The sequence below is a fragment of the Rhinopithecus roxellana genome, chromosome 16, assembly GCF_007565055.1.
Source record: "Rhinopithecus roxellana isolate Shanxi Qingling chromosome 16, ASM756505v1, whole genome shotgun sequence".
Taxonomy (NCBI): Eukaryota; Metazoa; Chordata; class Mammalia; order Primates; family Cercopithecidae; genus Rhinopithecus; species Rhinopithecus roxellana.
In genome coordinates this window covers 39,347,520-39,368,068 of record NC_044564.1, presented here as the reverse complement: position 1 = coordinate 39,368,068, position 20,549 = coordinate 39,347,520, and the positions used below count along the sequence as shown (strand labels likewise).

Sequence of the window (20,549 nt, the reverse complement as noted above, 5' to 3'; positions counted from 1 at the left end):
CTTTCTCATGTCATTATTTCCTAAATGATGCAGCATAACAGCTATTTATATAGCATTTAAGTTGTATTAGGTATGATAAGTAACCTAGAAATGATTTAAAGTATCCAAGAGGGTGTACGTATATAGGCAAGTACTACTTCATTATGCATACGAGACTTGAGTGTCACAAAGTTTGCTATTCACAGGTGTCCTGGAAACTATCCCCCACAGATACAAAGGAACAACTGCATTGGTTTTTCACACCGTCAGCAGTTTTTTTTTCTATATGTCTTCCCACAGGATTTTGAGAAAGAAGTGAATTTTAGTTTGTGCCATACATTCTGGTAGATTATTGTATATATTTTGCCACAGTGGGAAAATAAATGTTTTTCCAGTGGCTCGTGGCTTTTTGCCTTTCACTATTAATAGAAAACCTCAAAAGAGGATTCTAAGCATTTTTTAAAAATCAAGCTTATTTAAATTAAGTATTATGTGTTATTAAACTGTGTATAGAGATTTGTTTTTATGTTCTCCAGCAGTGCAGACAGTGTGAGCCACAAATGATTTTGTATTTGTAGTAACCACATTTTAAAAAGTAAAAAGATGAAATTAATTTGAAGTAATAGATTTTTAGGCTGGGCAAGGTGGCTCACACTTGTAATCCCACCACTTTGGGAGGCCGAGGGAAGTGGATCGCTTGAGCCCAGGAGTTCGAGACCAGCCTGGGCAACATGATGAAACTCTGTCTCTACCAAAAATACAAAAAGTTAGCCAGGTGTGGTGGCATGAGCCTGTAGTCGCAGCTACTGGGGATGCTAAGGTGGGAGGATCACCTGAGCCCGGGAGATTGAGGCTACAGTGAACCATGATTAAGACACTGCACTCCAGCCTAGGCAACAGAGTGAGACCTTGTCTCAAAAAAATATACATATGTGTGTGTGTGTGTATATATATATATATATATATATATATATATATATATATTTTAAATTTTGTTTTATTTTGCATTTCATATATTATCCAGTTTTACATTCTCACAGAATCAGCAATGACAACGGCCACCTAGTCTCCCCAGTCTGAAATGGCAAGACGATCACAGCTGTGGCTGACAGTAAAGTAGGGGATGTACTCACAAATCTATGAAAGATGATCATTTCAACTTGTAATCAATATCAGAATTTATGAATGAAGTTAAAAAATTTTTTTTATTCTAAGTTTTCAAAATCCAGGGCAGCACATTTCAGTTCAGCCAGCTGCATTTCAAGGGGCCAGTGGCATTGTGTGGGCAGCACAGGTCTAGGGGCTGAGTGTTAGACGCCATGGCTAATAGTGATGGCTTCACACAGTCAATAATACAGTAGGGACTTAAGGCCAGCATGAAGATGTGCATTTTAATTGGTCTTCTCAATATATTAGTTTTGTTTTGTTCATCTTGTCAGATTAGATGAGATGGTTGCTGTTTTTTTTTCTTTTCTTTTTTATGCAGAACGTGCAAGTTTGTTACATAGGTATACACGTGCCATGGTGGTTTGCTGCACCTATCAACCTGCCATCTAGGTGTTAAGCCTGGCATGCATTAGGTATCTGTCCTAATGCTCTCCCTCCCCTTGCCCCACAACCCCTGACCCTTGCTGTTTTTACTATAGTGTGGATGAATAAGGAGGAGCTGTCTGCCTAGCTAACGCTGCCAGTTATGTTCGTTACGGACATTATCTTTAATTCATGGTTCAGTTATTGCTAAAAATGTTTATACATACAGTCATATCTATTTTTATGGTAAAATATATATAACGTACAATTTTCCATTTAAGTCATTTTCAAGCATGTAATTAATTCAGTGACAGTAAGTAAACTCACATTGTCATGCAATCATCACCACCATCCAACTCTAAGAATCTTTTCATCTCGCAAAACCCAAACACCGTACTCATAAAACAACAACGCTCCTTCTTCCATTCCCTTAGCCCCTGGCAACTCCCATTGTTATTTCTGTCTGTGAATTTGACTACTATATGTACCCACTATAAGTGGAGTCGTACAGTATTTGTCTTTTTTGACTGGCTTATTTCATTTAGCATAATGTCTTCAAGGTTCATCCATGTTGTGGCATGTGTTAGAGTTTCCTTCCCATTTAAGGCTGAATAATATTTCTGTTGCCCTAGTCCATTTTTGCATTGCTGTAAAGAAATGCCTGAGACTTCGTAATTTATAAGAAAAGAGGCTTAATTGGCTCATGGTTCTGCAGGCTGTACAGAAGCCATAGCAGTGTCTGCCTCTGGGGAGGCCTCAGGAGGCGTACAATCATGGCAGAAGACAAAACGGGAGCAGGCACTTCACATGGTGAAAGCAAAAGGAATAGAGAGTTGCAGGTTTAGGGTTGTGGGGAAGAGGAATGCCACATACTTTTAAATGACCAGATCTTGCAAGAACTTACTCACCTTTGCACAGACAGCACCAAGCCATAAGGAATCTGCGCCCATGATCCAAACACCTCCCACGAGGCCCTGCCTCCAGCATTGAGGACTACAATTCAACACAAAATGTGGGCAGGGACAAATATCCAAACTATGTCACCTGTGTATGTACACTGCATTTTGTTTATTCATTCATCTTTTCTATGGACACTTGTATTACTTCCACCTTCGGGCTATTGTGAGTAATACCACTGTGTGAACACGGGCACACAAAGATCTATTAGAGTCCCCACTTTTGTTTCTTTTCCACCAAAAGTGGGATTGCTGGATCATACAGTAATTCTATCTTTGATATCTTCCACAGATTTTGGACCATTTTAGATTACCACCAGCAATGCACAAGGGTTTTGGTTTCTCTCCATCTTTGCTGACACTTTTTATTTTCTGTTTTTTAAAAATAGCCATTCTAGTGGGTGTGAAGTGGTACTTCATTGTGATACTTCATTAATTTACGTCTCCCTAATGACTAATGATGTTGATATCTTTTTATGTGCTTGTTGGCCATTTGTATGTATTCTGTAGAGAAATATCTATTCAAGTTCCTTGTCCTTTTTTTTTTTTTTTTTTTTTAAAGAAACAGGGTCTTGCTATGGTGCCCAGGCTGTACACGAACTCCTGGGCCAAACCATCTTCCTGCCTCAGCCTCTCTGGTAGTTTGGACTATAGGCATGTGCTGCTGCACCCAGCTTCTTAGTTCATTTTTTAGTTGACTTGTTTGTGTTTTTGTCGTTCAGTTTTAAGAGTTTCTTTATATATTCTGTATACTACATCCTTTTCAGATATGTTTCCTCCAGTTTAGTAGGATCTCTTTTTTTCTTTTTTCTTTTTTTTTTTTTGAGACAGTCTCAAGCTGTCACCCAGGCTGGAGTGCAGTGGCATAATCTCAGCTCACTGCAACCTCTGCCTCCCAAGTTCAAGCAATTCTCCTGCCTCAGCCTCCTCAGTAGCTGGGATTACAGGCGCGTGCCACCATGCCTGGCTAATTTCTTGTAGTTTTAGTGAGACAGGGTTTCACTGTGTTAGTAGCCAGGATGGTCTTGATCTCCTGACCTTGTGATCTGCCCGCCTTGGCCTCCCAAAGTGCTGGGATTACAGGCGTGAGCCACCACCCCTGGCCAAGAAGGATCTCTTTTAATTTTCTTGGTAATGCCCTTAGTTGTACGAATTTTTAAAACTTAGATGAAGCCTATTTTACCTATTTATATGAGTTACAAGGGGCCTCACATAGATTAAAAAGTTCTTAAAAAAGAAGTACAAAGTTGAAGACTCATACTTCCCAATTTCAAAATCTACTACAAAGTTACAGTAAACAAAATTGGGTGGTGCTGGCATATGCACAGACATATAGAGCAAAGGGATAGAATTGAGAGTCCAGAAATAAAGTCACTTTTATAGTTGATTGATTTTTGACAAGGGGGCTGAGACCATTCAGTGGGGGACGAATTATCTCTTCAACAAATGGTAGTGGGATAAGTGGATATCTACATGTAAAATCATGAAGCTGGACACCTACCTCACACCATATATAAGAATTAACTCAAATAGATCAGTGACCTAAATATAAGAACTAAAACCATAAAACCGTTAGGAGAAACACAGGAGTAAATCTTCATGACCTTGGATTCGGTAATGGATTCTCAAATGACACCAAAAGCGTGAGCAACAAAATAATTCATTATTGTTTGAAAGAATCATTTTTTGTACCTTGCCAATTTTGTAAATGTTTAGGTGGCTAACACTAGAAATTCACCTAACCAAGAATACACAGGTAGCCCACGGGCTGACAGTGAATTAAATAGTCTGAGCTGCACACACTAGTGCATCGAGCCCTCGTAACTGGCATCAAATACTTTATTTTCCATTCATGCAGATTCGTGTGCTCCGGTTGACTTTATCTTTGGGTGACTATTTCCCTGCAGAGGTTAGCTTGCTGCATTGGTCATTGGTCACCAGTCCTCTGACCAAGACGACAATCTTGTTTGTTATTCACATGATTTTCCTTTTTGTTTTCCTTACTCATATAGAAAATGAAGAAATTAGAAGATGCCCAAAATGTAGTTAGGCTCTGGGCAGTCTTAAAAGTGTCATTAAGCGGCTGGGTGTGGTGGCTTATGCCTGTAATCCCAACACTTTGGGAGGCCGAGGCAGGTGGTGGTGCATGCCTATAGTCCCAGCTACTTGGGAGACTGAGGCAGGAGATTCGCTTGAACCTGGGAGGCAGAGGAGGTTGCAGAGAGCCTAGATTGTGCCATTGCACTCCAGCCTGGCAACAGAGTGAGACTCCGTCTTAAAAAAAAAAAAAAAAAGTGCCATTAAGTCTGTTTTATTTGGCTCTTTGGAATTTTTTGCCATCATATATTCCCCAAATGAAATTGTTCTAGACAAGTATAAGTGAATCTTATTTGTATACTTAAGCTGTGGGCTTATTGGTCTCTTGGATATGAAACCTTAAAAATAATTTATGCTATCCCCGCCGTTCCAAGAAGTGTCCCATTTATATCCACTGACTTCATTCTTGCAGATAGTATGCATCTTGAAATGAGCAGCTGAGACCCTCCGGATGTGTCTCTTGCTTCCATACCTGCCCCACTGCCAGGGAAGATGTCTTTATAACACTACAACACAAGATTCCTGGAAAAGCATTCTGCTTTTTTGGATAAAGTAGAGCCATGGGTGTTTAAGTCTCTTTTATGATCAAACATTTCCCACTAACAAATCTATCATTTTTTAGATTCAGCTAAGAAGGAATATAAACATTTATTTAAATCAATATTCTAAAAATATATAAAAGTACACTTTTCTACCTAAAGAATTTACATTTTGTTTATTTTTGTTTCTTAATGACCATTATTCACCTTGTATTATTAAGAGTTTTAAGGGGCTCTCATGTACAAACTTCAAATATAGGGTTTGTTTAAAGCTAATAACATTTTGTGGAAACCAAGTCAGTAACTGAGCAGAAACAATCTGTATAAACCTTTTAGCTTCATAAACCTTTTAGCTTAGGCTGTAGATAGAACATTTAGGACAGAATAGTACACTAAATTATCAACCTTTTTCAAACATTTACTCTCAAAGATCTGAATTCTTCCAACCTATAATTTTCCCTCTAGTTTTGGCTGTTTGTTTAGACAGGGTCTCATTGTATCACCCAGGTTGGTCTTGAACACCTGGGTTCAAGCGATCCTCCTGCTCCTCCTGCCTCAGCCTCCCAAGTAGCTGGAGTTACTGGTGTGTTTCACCACGCCCAGCTCCATGACTGTGTTTTGAAGCAGAATTAATGTAGAGTAAAATACAGATAAAGGCTGTGGGTTTGTTTTGCCTGAGATCATGCTTCTATCTCATTCACATGAATTCAAGTTTCTTCTAAAATATTCTTGAATGGGAAACTTGTGTCACTCAGTAAATCAAAATGCATTTTCCCTCAATCTAGGCCCTATAGGCCTAATAATGATTTTCACTGCCTAGGAGGTCTCATTTTGAATTCTTGACATATATTTTTATATTTTATATACTTTGGGATGGATTTTTTTTTCTTTTCTTAATCCTTTCCTTCCTCTATCTGTCTATGTATAAGCTTTTTCAGAGTATAAGGGAGTGTTGAGACAGTTTGGTTCAACCAAGTTCAAGAAAAGGAAAATAACAGGGGTGTGTATCAAGTCATCCCAGGCTTCCCATTCAGGGGATGGGCTGTTGATGAACAGAACTGCACATCTTCAAGAGTACTCATACTCCAGCTACCTCTCCCAGCCAATGTGATGATTCTTTCATAAATCAAATGGGAAACCAGAGACCAGCAGACATGTGGGGAAACGAGCAGACCAAAAAGAAGGATTAAAATGAACAAACAGAGACAGAGATAGCTCAGATAAGCGAGGAGAACAGCCACAACCAATGACAATGGGCATTCTCATTGAAATTCAGCGTGGTAGCACATTTCCCAAGATAAGAAACTACTTCTATGAAAAAGGGAAAATCAGAGGACAAGAAAGGTTATTAAAAATAGAAGATGCTGGAGAAATTGAGAATAGGTACAATCAATCCGTCATCTAATAGAAGCTTCAGAAAGAGAAAAGGTACAGGGATTGGAATGTTGTAATTTTTAAAAATAGAAGAAAATGTCCCCAGGCTGTGGGGAACATTGAGTTTTTATCCCTTCTCTCCCCCTCCAGCCCTCAAAAAGCAATTCTGAATGGATTCTTGTGAATCTTCATAACTCCAAGGTTAAAGAGAAAACTCTAACTCTTTCGAAAAGAAAGGAAAAAACACAAATTTCTTATAAAGGAAAGATAATCACACTGGCTTTGGATTTTACATTAACAAGCCTGGATGCTAAACTTAAAAATGAAATAGCGTCTGAAGAAGGAAGAATTTGAACTTGAACTGCATTCAGGACTCTGTCAATCAAGTGAGAGACCATGAATTCAGACATTTTAATGTCATCTAAAATAATTTATTAGTCTTGTTTATACCAGCACATGAAATGGTTGAAAGGAGACAAATTGAAATACCAAAATTGGCAACTAAGAATTAGAGGAAAAAAAAAAAAAAAAAAACCTCCAGAAAAAAAAAGTAGGATCCAAATGTTACTGGCAGAAAATGATTCTTCAATTAGCAAAGTTTGATGAAAGAAGATTACCCTTCTCTCTCAGTGGGTCCAGTCCTATTACCTACTCCTGCAGTGAAAAATAGTTACAGAATCCTAGTAATGTTCTTTATTGGTAGGGTATATATGTATTTATTTATTTGAGATAGGGTCTTGCTCTGCTGCCCAGGCTGGAGTGTAGTGGTGTGATCACAGCTCACTGCAACCTCACGCTCCTAGGCTGAAGAGATCCTCCTGCCTCAGCCTCCTGAGTAGCAACTATCACAGGTGTGCGCTATCACGCCTAGCTTATTTTTGTATTTTTTGTACATACGGTGTCTTGCTATGTTTCCCAGGCTGATCTTAAACTCCTGACCTCAAGCAATCCTCCTGTCACAGCCTCCTAAATGCTGAAATTGTAGGCATGAGCCACTGCACCCGGCTTTTTGGTAGGATTTAGAAACAGGCTGTGGACAAATCACAGAACACTTGTATATTTTAGAACAAACTATAAATAACGTAGCTGGAAATCTAAAATACTGATGCCTACTTTATTTTTCTTATAACAAAAATCAGGGTAGTGGAGGAAGGAATGTCATTGTGTTAATTTTGTAGATAGATATGGTCCAAAGTCAGTAAGTCAAGACGCAAAGATCTGTTATTCAAACAGTAAGTGCCTGATTTAAAATTATAATCGTGGACATCAGAAGATGATGACTAAGTTCTCATTCTTTTAAATAGCTGTTATTTCTGAAAAGAGAAACTGGGTGGGTGGGGGTTGCTCCTGAATGAAGGGGACTGGCTATGCATAAAAGAACATTTTATAATCACCTTTTTTTTTTAACCAAATACATGCATTGTGCCCATTTTTTTGTTTTAAAGTGTACTTTTATAAAAAATTATTAAAATGCAACCAGGCTTTCTCCTGCTCTCTTTGTGAGCTGAGTGATTTGACTTGGTCTGGGCGGCTTTAATTTGAGCTTCTGAACTAACACCTGCCCTCCCTTCTCTTTCCTCCCCTCCTTGAAGACGGACCTGCCGTGTGCATCCTAGACCCCAGTGACTCCTGCTTCCTTGAAGATTTGCTCCATCAGTTATCCATCACCAGATCTATACAGAATCTTTCCTACCGCTCTAAACCTGCATTACCTTATACTAGTCATTCTTTCTCCTTTCCTTCATCTCCACATTTATTTCAAGAGAAATCTACATTTCTTGTCTTTCTAGCCATCTCTTCCATTTCCATCATTCCCAGGCCTACTTGCAACATAACTTCTATTCCCTTCACACCCCCAATGTCATTTAACTAAAATTTTCTCAGTCATCATCTTCTGATGTCCACGATTATAATTTTAAATCAGGCACTTATTGTTTGAATAACAGATCTTCGCGTCTTGACTTACTGACTTTGGACCATATCTATCTACAAAATTAACACAATGGCATTCCTTCCTCCACTATCCTGATTTTTGTTATAAGAAAAATAAAGTATGCATCAGTATTTAAGATTTCCAGCTATGTTTTCAATTAAAATCATTTAACCCCTGCTTTGTGAAATTAAAGATTTACTTTCTATTTCTATCATACTTGATATCTCAACACTCCTATTCCTCTAACGGGGATCTGAAAATGTATCCTATTAGATTTTTGAGTTTTCAGATTTTTTAAATTTGAAATTCTATTTTCATGATAATTTTAAATGAATAAGATAGAATAATCTAGATATTGGCCATATAACAACAGTGTTAACATCTGTGTAACCACCACCCACATTAAGATATGTAACATTTCCAACACCCAGCAGGCCACCGTCAGGTTCAAAGAGGTTGTTGCATGTATCATTTTTTGTAGTGTTTTCTCTTTTTTTCTTTCCTTTCTTTTCTTTCTTTCTTTCTTTTTTTTTTTTTTTTTTTTTTTTTTTTTTGAGACGGTGGAGTCTCACTCTGTTGCGGAGGCTGGAGTGCAGTGGCGTGATCTCTACTACTGGGTTCAAGCAATTCTCATGCCTCAGTCACCCGAATAACTGGGATTACAGGCACACACCACCAGGCCTGGGTAATTTTTTGTATTTTTACTAGAGATGGGTTTCACCATATTGTGCAGGCTGGTCTCGAACTCCTGGTCTCGAGTGATCCACCTGCCTCAGCCTCCCAAAGTGTTGGGATTACAGGCATGAGCCACCGTGCCCAGCCTGTACTGCTTTTTCTTAAGGTATTAATATGTTCATTTAGGGTACTGTTTTTCATGGTATGAATATTTCAGGGTTTGTTCATCTTCCATGAATATTTGGGATATTTCGATTATTTGCCTAGTAGGAATAAAGCTGAGGTCTGTTACCTTTTAACAGGTTATTCCTCACACTGGGGTCTGTGACCTGATGCTCTGTATGTGTGAATCATTTTCAGTAGATAATGGATTATATACAGTGGATTACTGGCCCTCCTGATGTCTATTTTTAAGTAAAAGCTTTATTGAGATATAATTTCCCCTATTAAAGTATACATTTCAGCAGTTTTTAGTACATTCACAGGGTTTTACAGCACAGCCATTACCACTGTTCTAGGATACTTCATTGACCCTCAAGAAACCTCATACCTATTATCAGTTATTTCTTGCTTCCCCGCAGTGCCTACCCCATCCCATCCCTAGGCAACCACAAATACGCTTTCTGTATATTTGCAATTCTGAATATTTCATATAATGGAACCATACAGTATGTGTGGTCTTTTGTTACTGGCTTCTTTTACTTACCGTAATATTTTCAGGATTCATCCATGTTGTAGTGTGTACCAGTTCCTTTTTCTTGATGACTAATATTTCATTGAATGGATAGATCACATTTTACTTATCCATTCATTAGTTGCAAACATTTGTGCTATTTCCACTTTTTTGCTATTATGCTTAATATTACTATGAGTATCTTTGTATAAATTTTTGTGTGGCTATGTGTTTTTATTTATCATGGGTATATACAAAGGAGGGGAATTGTGGGTCATATTATAATTCTGTTTAACCTTTTGAGGAACTGCTAGAATTTTTTCCAAAACAGCAGTATAATTTTACATTTTGGCCAGCAGTGCACAATGCACAAGGGTTCAAATGTTCCCACATCCTTGCCTACATTTATTTGTTATTTTCTGGGTTTTTTGTTGTTGTTGATTATAATCATCCAAGTGGGTATGAAGTAGTACTTCATAGTTTTTTGTTTTGTTTTGCTTTGTTTTTGAGATGGAATTTCACTCTTGTCACCCAGGCTAGAATGCAATGGTGCGATATTGGCTCACTGCAACCTCTGCCTCCCAGGTTCAAGCGATTCTCTTGCCTCAGTCTCCCGAGTAGCTGGGATTACAGGCACCCGCTGCCACACCTGGATAACTTTTTTTTGTATTTTCAGTAGAGAGAGGGTTTCACCATGTTGGCCAGGCTGGTCTTGAACTCCTGATCTCAAGTGATCCACCTGCCTCAGCCTCCCAAGTGCTGGGATTACAGGCTTGTTACAGTTTTGATTTGCATTTTCCTGGTGACTATTATGTTGAGTATCTTTTCATGTTATTGACTTATTATTGACTATTTATATATCTTCTTATTGACTACTAAATATAGTCAATATATTCATATATCTTCTTTCAAGAAATGTCCTTGTAAGTCTTTTGCCCATTTCTAATTGAGTTGTTTTGTTGTTGTTGAATTGTAGAAGTTCTTTATATATACTGGAACTAGTCCCTTATCAGATACATGATTTATAACAATACTCACTTATTCTGTGGGTTACTTCTTTCTTGATTGTGTCCTTAAGTTTTGATGAAATCAGATTTACTTAGTTTTAATCTTGTTTCTCATACTTTTGGTATCACATCTAAGAAAACACTGTTTACTCCAAGGTCATCAAAGTTTATAACTATGTTTTCTTCTAAGAGTTTTATAGTTTCAGCTCTTATATTTAGGTATTTGATCTATTTTGAGTCAATTTTGTGTATGGTGGGAGGGAGAGGTCCTCCCCTTATTCTTTTACCTGTTTCAGCATCATTTGTTGAAAAACTATTCCTTCTCCCTTTTGAATTGAATTTTCTTGGCACCCTTGTCCAAAAACAATTGACTGTAAATATGAGGGTCTTTTTCTGGACTCTGAATTCTGTTCTGTTCATCTATCTGTGTATCCTGTGTTTGTACCACAATTTCTTGATGTATTATATCCCTGACGTGAGTTTGAAATCAGGAAGTATGAATCTGCCAGCTTTTTCATTTTTATTTTTTCAACATTGTTTTTACTATTCTAGGTCTCTTGAATTTTTATATAAATTTTGGGATCAGTTTGTCAGTTTCTGCAGAGTAGTTAGTGAGATGCTTTTAAGAATTGCATTGAATCTGTAGGTGATTCCTGGAAATATTACTATCTTAGCAGTATAAGTCCCCTGATACATGACACAGGGTGTTTTTCCATTTATTTGTGTCTTCAAGTTCTTTCAACCATGTTTGTAATTTCCAGACATGTTTTGCATCTTTTGTTAATTTTATTCCTAAGTATCTTACTCGTTTTGATGTTATTGTAAATTGAGTTATTTTCTTAAATTTCATTTTCAGATTGCTCATTACAAGTGTATAGAAATACAGTTGGTTCTTTATATGAATGTTGTATTCTGAAATCTTGTTGAATGAGTTCAATAGCTAGTTGCCCTCTTGTGAGTTTTTCTCCCTGTCCATCATACTGCTCCTTTATGAACCCCTTATCTGCATAGTCCTTCTTGAATGTAACCAAAAACCCATGTGCTGAGAGCTGTTCAAGTGCTTGATTGCATTGTGTTACTCACTCCCCACACTAGTCTCATAAACAATGTGGCATTATTATATCCATTTCCTGGCTGAGAAAACTCAAACGCAGAAAGTTTAAGTAACTTGCCAAGTTCTCCCAATAGCATATAACAGATTGGGCGTGTGGTATTCTCCTTTCATTCTACATGCTCTCTCCCTGGAGAATTTTTGTTTATTATACTGCTGTTTGTATATGAATGGTATCCAGATGAAACCTCTCTGCTGAGCTTTCACACTAAACCGCAATCACCTGCCAGGTATCTCCCCCTATTTGTCCCATAAACCTGACCCAATCACAGCTCCTTTCTCCTTGTTGTTTACCGCCATTTCTCTAAAGCTGCTTCTCTCTTCCACCTTTTATCTTGACTGATGGTGAGTGCCACCACTCCCTCCCCCAGATTCACTCCTGGATGCCAGTTTACACAAGCTGTTCTACCATGGCACGAGCATTAGCTCTATTTCCTTCATTTATTCCTTCTTACGTAGTTCTTTCTTCTGACTAACATGGCTTCCATCACTTTGCCATCTGGCAAGTTCCAGCCCCCTATGAAATGTTTCCTGAGGGCCCCAGGCAGAGCTGGATTCCCCACTAGGTTCTTCTCCTGCCTTTGTTGATAACTAGATCACAGCATCTGCCAAGTGGGGTATAATGTATACTTTCCTACGCTTGTCCCCCGCACAATGCTATGAGTGCTATTGGGTAAGCATTGAGTTTGCACAGTATCTAGAAGACATTTTATAAATGCTTGTGAAATAAATGAATGGTTCTGACATGGAAGAAAATAGTTTACAAGTTTTTTTTTTGTTCTTTTTTTTTTTGAGGTGGAGTCTTGCTCTGTCACCCAGGCTGGAGTGCAGTGGTGCGATCTCAGTTCACTGCCACCTCCACCTCCTAGGTCCAAGTGATTCTCTACAGTTTGGGTTTTTGTTAGTGAGTTGAAGATCACTGTGGAGTTATTGCCCCAGGCCTGTCTCATAAATGCACATTAAACTTCATACCCCTTCAACTTTCTGACTCCTGTTCATCTTTCAGATTCAGGCTTCCATGCCACCTCCTTAGTGAAATTCTTCCTGATATCTCAAATTTCATGAAGTTCCTTCAGACCTCTCTTTTGCAGCACATGCTATAATTTATTACATATTTGTGAAGTTATCTTTTGGATTGATGTCTGCTTTACTTGGTTCTGAGTTCCATGAGAATAGAGATCCTTCCTTGAGTCTGTCCTTCTCCTTAGTTGTTTCCTGGCCCTTTGTCTACAGCCTGGTTTGGTGGAAGCTCGATGGATATTTCTCTGGGTAATTGAATAATTGTAGCCATGAATACTTTATGTTTAGCATTTACTTCCTGTGTGTTGGTTGCCAGTTTAATAATGGAGACACCTTAACACAGCTGACCACATATTCAGCAAACTCATAAAGAATGTGTGTGTGCTGTGAATCAAGAGATCTTTGAGATATATTGGGATGCAGAACTTGTTAAGACATGTTCTCTTCCAGCTAGATGCTTATGCTCTAGTCTGGAGCTAAATAACCATAATACAAGGCAAAACAGAGTGAGGAAACTCCTTTCTAAGCAAAAAGAGAGCTTCATTCTGAGGATGTAGAAAGAAGCTTAAGATTAGATTCCTTTGGCCATTTTCTATGGTTTAAATGTGTCCCCTAAAAGTACATGTGTTGGCCAGGCACATTGGCTCATGCCTGTAATCCCAGCACTTTGAGAGGTTGAGGCGGGTGGATCACGAGGTCAGGAGATCGAGACCATCCTGGCTAACATGATGAAACCCCGTCTCTACTAAAAAATACCAAAAACCAGCCAGGCGAGGTGGTGGGCGCCTATAGTCCCAGCTACTCGGGAGGCTGAGGCAGGAAAATGGCATAAACCCGGGAGGTGGAGCTTGCAGTGAGCCCAGATCGCGCCACTGCACTCCAGCCACTCCAGCCGGGGTGACAGAGCGAGACTCCGTTTCAAAAAAAAAAAAACAAAAAAAAAACAAAAAACAAATTAGCTGGGCATGATGGTGGATGCCTGTAGTCCCAGCTACTCGGGAAGCTGAGGCAGGAGAATGGTGTGAACCCAGGAGGCGGAGCTTGCAGTGAGCTGAGATCGCACCACTGTGCTCCAGTCTCGGCGACAGAGCGAGACTCCGTCTCAAAAAACCAAAAAAAAGTGCATATGTTAGAAATGTAATCCTCAAATGTGTATGTTCATGGTATTTGGAAGCGGGGCCTTTGGGGAGGTAATTAGGAATAGATGAGGTCATGAGGAGGCTGGGCAATGCCTGTCATGCCATCAGTGGCTTTCTAAGACCAGGAGAGAGACCCTAGCTGACATGCTTGCTCTCTCTCATCATGCCATGCTCTCCACTATGTTATGCCACAGCAAAAGGCTCTCACCAGATCCAGCTTCTTCATATCGGACTTACCATCCTCCAGAACTGTAAGAAATAGATTGCTTTTAAAATTAGTTCGTCTGTGGTATTCTGTTATAGTGACAGAAAACCAACTAAGACACCATTGAGTTTTCTTTTTTAATTGTAGAACAATTTATCACAATGCTCCACCCTTGAATTAATCATAATTATCTCATAAGCATTTCTTAAACTTCATCAAACTCCTAAGCAGACTCTTCTGCCGTCTTTTGGTGTTAATGAGCTTCCTAACAATCTTTTATATTCTCTGTTAGCACTGATGTTTCCTTAGTTTCTTGGAGGGTTTGGGATTCCAAAGTGCATGCAAGAACAGCTGAGTATTGAATTGAGCAGATCTGTAGGCAAATGCACAAGGCAAATTGAGAAGGTGGGATGCCTCAGTCCGAGACTTTGACCTGATGTTCTGTCTGTCAGGAGAACATATTCACTGCACAAATGCATTTCCTTCCATTGTTAGTTCTGTTTAATACTTTTACTGGACTCTAAAACGGATTTTCTCCCGTAAAGCTTTTTATTGTTTTTCCACAGTTGCCCTAAAACTAGAAAAGCAGAAAGTCAGCACTGATGCCTGCTTGCAGAAAAGAATGAATTCCATGCTTCACATTAACATGTTAGTTTTAAAAATTTATCCAAATTTGTGTAATTCTCTATTTTATTTGGTGTTGCATGTCCTTCCTTACCAAAGAAGGTACAGAATGAAAAAAATTTGATAGGTTGTAAATTAAGAGGGCACATCTGCACATCCCTGAATAAAAATAAATATTAGACTAGGGGTGAAGTTTATGATGGAGAGTTGCTGCATTCTTTTCATTTTTAATGACCCTTAATAAGTAGTTTATGCTACTATCCTGGTAATACCCAATTCCTTATGTTTCTTAAAAATAAAGCTTATATAATCATCTTAATTTTGATGAATGAAATGACTCTTCACGCTTATTAGTTAGCTCTTCATGCTTAATGGAGACAATCTATACTATGGCCTGAGTAATGCCTAAGTCACTGTGACCAGCTCTGTCTGCAGACAGCCTATGGGATGGGCGTTGACATCCACAATGCTTTGGTTGTATCCTAGCCTTCCCTCTTATTGGCTGTGCAACATCAGAGACATTCCATTCCCCATCTCACCCTCGTTTCCAGTTTCATCATTGTACAACAGAGCTAATGGCACCAACTTCTGCAGAGAGGTGAGGATTTTATGAGTTAATATAAACACTGAATAAATATTAAGAACATCCTTTTCCCTCACTCATCTCCCTCTCCCATTATTTGTTAAAACACACACACACACACACACACACACACACACACACACACTATGATGACCAGTATATTGGGTACTCAGTACTTCAGGTGAAACAGCAAAGATATGCTGTTGCTGATGATGGTGATGTGTGTGTGCATATGTGTGTCTGTGTTTTTTGGGGGGTAATTTCTCTTCTCATTGCCTTTCCTTGGTGCTGCCTCTGGGGCTCACTTTGCATGTTTTCCCTGGGCTTAGGGCCTGTGGTGAGAGCAAAGATGCTCATTGTCATGGTCCAATAAAGAGAAATAGATGGGCTTCAGTGAGCCCGAGTAGATTGTTCTTTTGAAAATGGCAGATTGACCAAATTTATTGGATTTAGAATTGTAGCTATTATAAATGTCATCACCTCCCATTTTTAAGCTATCAAAAGAGGGTAGAGCCATCCTTATTAATGTTTTTATATTTTAATTATTAATTCTCTTAAACATCTGGTTCCTTTGCTAGGTGCGTCCTGGCTGATAGTTGGACCTCTCCAGCAACATGCCTGAGCAGAGCAACGATTACCGGGTGGCCGTGTTTGGGGCTGGAGGTGTTGGCAAGAGCTCCCTGGTGTTGAGGTTTGTGAAAGGCACATTCCGGGAGAGCTACATCCCGACGGTGGAAGACACCTACCGGCAAGTGATCAGCTGCGACAAGAGCATATGCACATTGCAGATCACCGACACGACGGGGAGCCACCAGTTCCCGGCCATGCAGCGGCTGTCCATCTCCAAAGGGCACGCCTTTATCCTGGTGTACTCCATTACCAGCCGGCAGTCCTTGGAGGAGCTCAAGCCCATCTACGAACAAATCTGCGAGATCAAAGGGGACGTGGAGAGCATCCCCATCATGCTGGTGGGGAACAAGTGTGACGAGAGCCCCAGCCGCGAGGTGCAGAGCAGCGAGGCGGAGGCCTTGGCCCGCACATGGAAGTGCGCCTTCATGGAGACCTCAGCCAAGCTCAACCATAACGTGAAGGAGCTTTTCCAGGAGCTGCTCAACCTGGAGAAGCGCAGGACCGTGAGTCTCCAGATCGACGGGAAAAAGAGCAAGCAGCAGAAGAGGAAAGAGAAGCTCAAAGGCAAGTGCGTGATCATGTGAAGGCCCTTCCTGCGGGAGGAGCAGCTGTGTGTCCCCGGCACCTCACTCCCCCCCAGTGACACCCACCGTCGTCAGGGTAGCATGTACAATGCCCACGTGTTAAACATTGCATTTAATCGAGATGCGCCCTATAGTCCTTAAGAGGGCGTTCCACACCACCAACAGTAAGCCACCCCCTCTGGAGTCACAGAATCTGCCAGGCGGTGCAAGTGAAAACCAGTACGCTCAGCATCCCTGGGAACTGAGAGCTGCCAGCAATTTCTGAAGATGGCCATGAACACCCGAAGGTGGGAGGGAGGACTGGTACCCACAAAGCAACATGTACCGAGAGGACTAAAGGTCATCTACGTGCATGTGAGAGCCTGTTAACCCAGAGCTACCCGCACCAACCCCAAACAGAAGCCAATCACATCTTTGGGGGAGGGGAGGGGCAGGAAGAGGTGAGAAGATCAGATGGTCCAAAGTGGACCACAGTTGGTCCATTTTACATATTTTTAAAGGGGATTAAAAACCACAGCCTCTCCCCTAAAGGGTGTTCATTCTTAATTCCCCCCTGGCCAGTTAGGAGCCTTGCTACCCTGAGGGCATGTGTTCACCTCACTAGACCTAGTTAGGAAGTATCATTTTAACGTATTAGAGTATTTATCTTCATGTGCAGGGATAAGTGCACTAATAGTGTGCTGCTCTGTCAGAAGTTCTTTAGTTTTTAAGTGAGGATATCGTGACAGTATTAAAACATCGCAATAATGTTCCTGTGTGTTATACATCGAGGGTTTTAGAAATGTGATTTTCTTCTTTTGACCTGTGAGGGGTATAACTTCTTTCAGCCCTCAGATTTTAAATATAAGCAAATAAACTCGGTATTTTTAGACGTTTTTTTCCTCCAAGGTGGTTTTCTTCTCTTAAATAACTCAATCGGTACCCAGCTGGGTAGCAGCCAGCAAAGGCCATCAGACAACCTGAAGCACATCCATTTTTGTAGTGTCACAAACATGTATATGCCACACTTTGCACCTTAATGAAATACTTTGAAACAGAAGTTATTCACTGTGTTTTTGATGATCTATCTATATTGGAAATATATTCCTGGAAAATGCATTTAAGTAATAGTAAATTCTCCTGCATGTTCCATTAGACATGTCTTCTAGAGCTGTTCGATAGAGTATTCATTCTAGAAACAATTATCTTTTTCTCCTAATGATTTTGTGTGCATCTTTAATCTTTCAAGCCAAATTACAGCCATTTCAGGTTTAGCTTGGGGATAGGATGGTGGCTGGAGACAGGCAGGCTGCTCTGCCCTGGGAAGAGCCCACTCAGCTTAATCGCTCTGCCACCGTAGAGCCCGGTTGGACTTGGCTTCCTGAAAACTCCCACTGATAGTGCCTGTCAGATCTCCTGTTTGTTTCAGTTGGCAGAACATTTACTGGCCCCAACTGTGGCATCATCCTCTCAGCAATCTTCCTGTCACCTGCCTGGCAGGCAGAAGAAGCTGCAGTCCCACGTGGGCCTGCCTGAGGGGGGTGGGGGCTGCCTGGCTGTTGGGTGGCAGTGCCAGCACAGGCAGGGCTTAAGTCGGGGATGTTTGACTGTGCCACCTCCTGCAGTTGCTGTTTCTCCTGTCCCTCCTGTGCAGGGCTTGCAGCAGCAGCAATATGGCCATCTCCATCCCCCAAAGCGCACTTGCTCTCTCAATATGTCCTAGTTTTCTTTAGCCTTTTCTGGTTCAGTTCCCTTGTCCTGATCTCATCCTCTTTGGTCTCCCAATAACTCACCCTTGGGATGTGTTTAGTGCATGGGAGGTACCTTTGAGAACTGCTTGACTCCATGCTCTCCTAGAACAAAACCGCCCTGACTTTACAGGGGGAGCACTCACGCTGAGCTGAGAAAGCAGAGAAGTGGCCTGGGAGCCAGCTGGGGGTGCAGAGCATTTGGGCCAGTCCTGTGCCCCGCTTCAAATTCCTCAAGCAGGATTGTTCTGTTCTAGAAAGCTGTTGCACAGCATTCGCAATGAGATCTTTAGTTGGCGGATTTTCTGGAACATTTGTTTTTCAACTTGTCCCGACATTTTTTTCTGTTTCTATTCTGAGAGAGAGATGATCAAGTTTTAATTTGGGTATAGGTTAAATGGAAGAAGAAACAGAACTTCATGGCCAAAATGGGGTGTATAGATTTTGAGTGGGTTCTTTGCTAACAGTAGAATGTGATATTCACCACTGACTGTAGTGTTAATAAAGCTTTTAATGTGAGATATTCCTACAAACCATCCCATTTCTACTGATTGTAAGTCAGAATTTCTTTTATCCCTTTCAAATCAGTTTCTACATGTTTAAGTGTTTAGGGCTTCATCAGCATGAGAAGTTTATAATTACTGAAAATCTGATTTCATTCAGGACACGTTTTTTTCCTTTATATTTTGCCTGTGCATTTATAGGCTGGGAAGGCTATTGAAGCTTCAGTTAGGGGTCTTCATTTTGAGATCATTTTCTATGAGCTGAACTGAGGATATCGATGGTTATCTCAAAATCATCTTTTAGGAGCTCCCCAATTGACTCAGGGTTTGAGGAGTTAGTATCACAGAATCAGATTTTTTTAAAGCATTTGTATGTTTCCATTCCCAAATATGTAGCCGTGGTTCTTGAAAACACATCCTACATTGCATATGGGCACAGCAGTTTTTGACCCAGCCAGAATCAGTTAATATTTAATTAAATATTGCTTTGAGGATGGCGCCCTGGGCATGAGCATGGGGCTCCACGACTTCCCTTCTGTCCCCACGAGCCCCTCCTCCATCCAGCGACAAGCCATGGGCATGCATACAATGCACCAAGACCAACACAAGAGCAATATTGAATTGTTCATTCTATCTAAAATGACATGTATATAAAACATATAATTTATCTTCCTGCATTTTTGAAGTATAAAGTCATAAATTGTACATATCTGTAAGCTAGTGTATTTGTTTCACTGTTTGTAATATTTAAGAAATGCTCATTCTTTGTAGAACAAAAATGTATTAAATATTTTAAAAATTGCTCTGTGATACTTAATTTTTTTCCCCTAAATTTGTAATGTGTTGCTTCTACATAAGTTCTCTGGAAATATCTACAACTAATAGGACACATGTAAATCCTTGAAGACACACCCTGGAATTCAGTACCCCACAAGGACAGTGTGTATACAAAGTATTTGCAGAGCATGACTTTTATATGTGTGGGATATCAATGTGTATATTTATATTTAAAGTGTATTTATTGTTACAAGTCTATTCTCTATTATATTTTATTTACTCTGCGGTTATAAAAATCACCCTTGCATACAAGTTTCTAGTTGCCAGTGATGTTCTGGAAATAATGGGACATATTACAATAAAGTTACAGTTATGACACCCTGGCTGGAAGGTGGTGCTATGTCTTACGGGATTAGCTGGTCTAGGATGACCTTGACTTGGTGACCCCTCAGCAGCTGTTATGTGCTTATGACCACAATAGAAGGATATCAGGCTCTGCACAGAACTAGTATAGGCAACAGTAGCTCACCCTGGGCTGTCCCGTGAACCTTTCCCATGCTCCCTGTCATTGGGTGGAAATGAAGCACAAGCTCCAGACAGGTTAAGGTGAGAGGGAAGGAGCAGGGCAGGGCTCTACTTGTGTCAAAATAGAAGTGAAGACAAATGCCCTTCTCTTTTTTTAATCCTGCCTTCCTCCACAACCCCAGGCTATTAAACTGTAAACCAAAAATAAGATTCTAAGCCCCCCAACTGATTGATGGATGCTCCCCTTGGCCATGGATGGATGAATGCCCGTGGATTGAAGGGCATTCCAAAGTTAACTCAAAAACTAGTTCAGTCCATGATGGGAAGTAGGGATCAGACATGCCTCATTATATCTTCC

At 40.2% G+C, this 20,549-nt stretch overlaps 1 protein-coding gene across 12 annotated transcripts in view; it reads left to right on the top strand.

The window, feature by feature from the left end:
• Nucleotides 1-20,049, top strand: part of DIRAS2 (DIRAS family GTPase 2) — a 158,450-nt gene extending 138,401 nt beyond the window's left edge. For 11 of the 12 annotated variants that reach the window (XM_030920432.1, XM_030920428.1, XM_030920430.1 and 8 more), the window contains one exon: nucleotides 16,024-20,049. In XM_030920432.1, the coding sequence (XP_030776292.1) occupies nucleotides 16,060-16,659 (600 nt within the window). In that variant the 5' untranslated portion in view covers nucleotides 16,024-16,059 and the 3' untranslated portion in view covers nucleotides 16,660-20,049. Of the gene's footprint in view, nucleotides 1-15,314; nucleotides 15,461-16,023 lie in introns of those variants that run through there. The other variant, XM_030920433.1, reaches the window with a different exon arrangement.
• The last annotated feature ends 500 nt before the right edge of the window (nucleotides 20,050-20,549 follow it).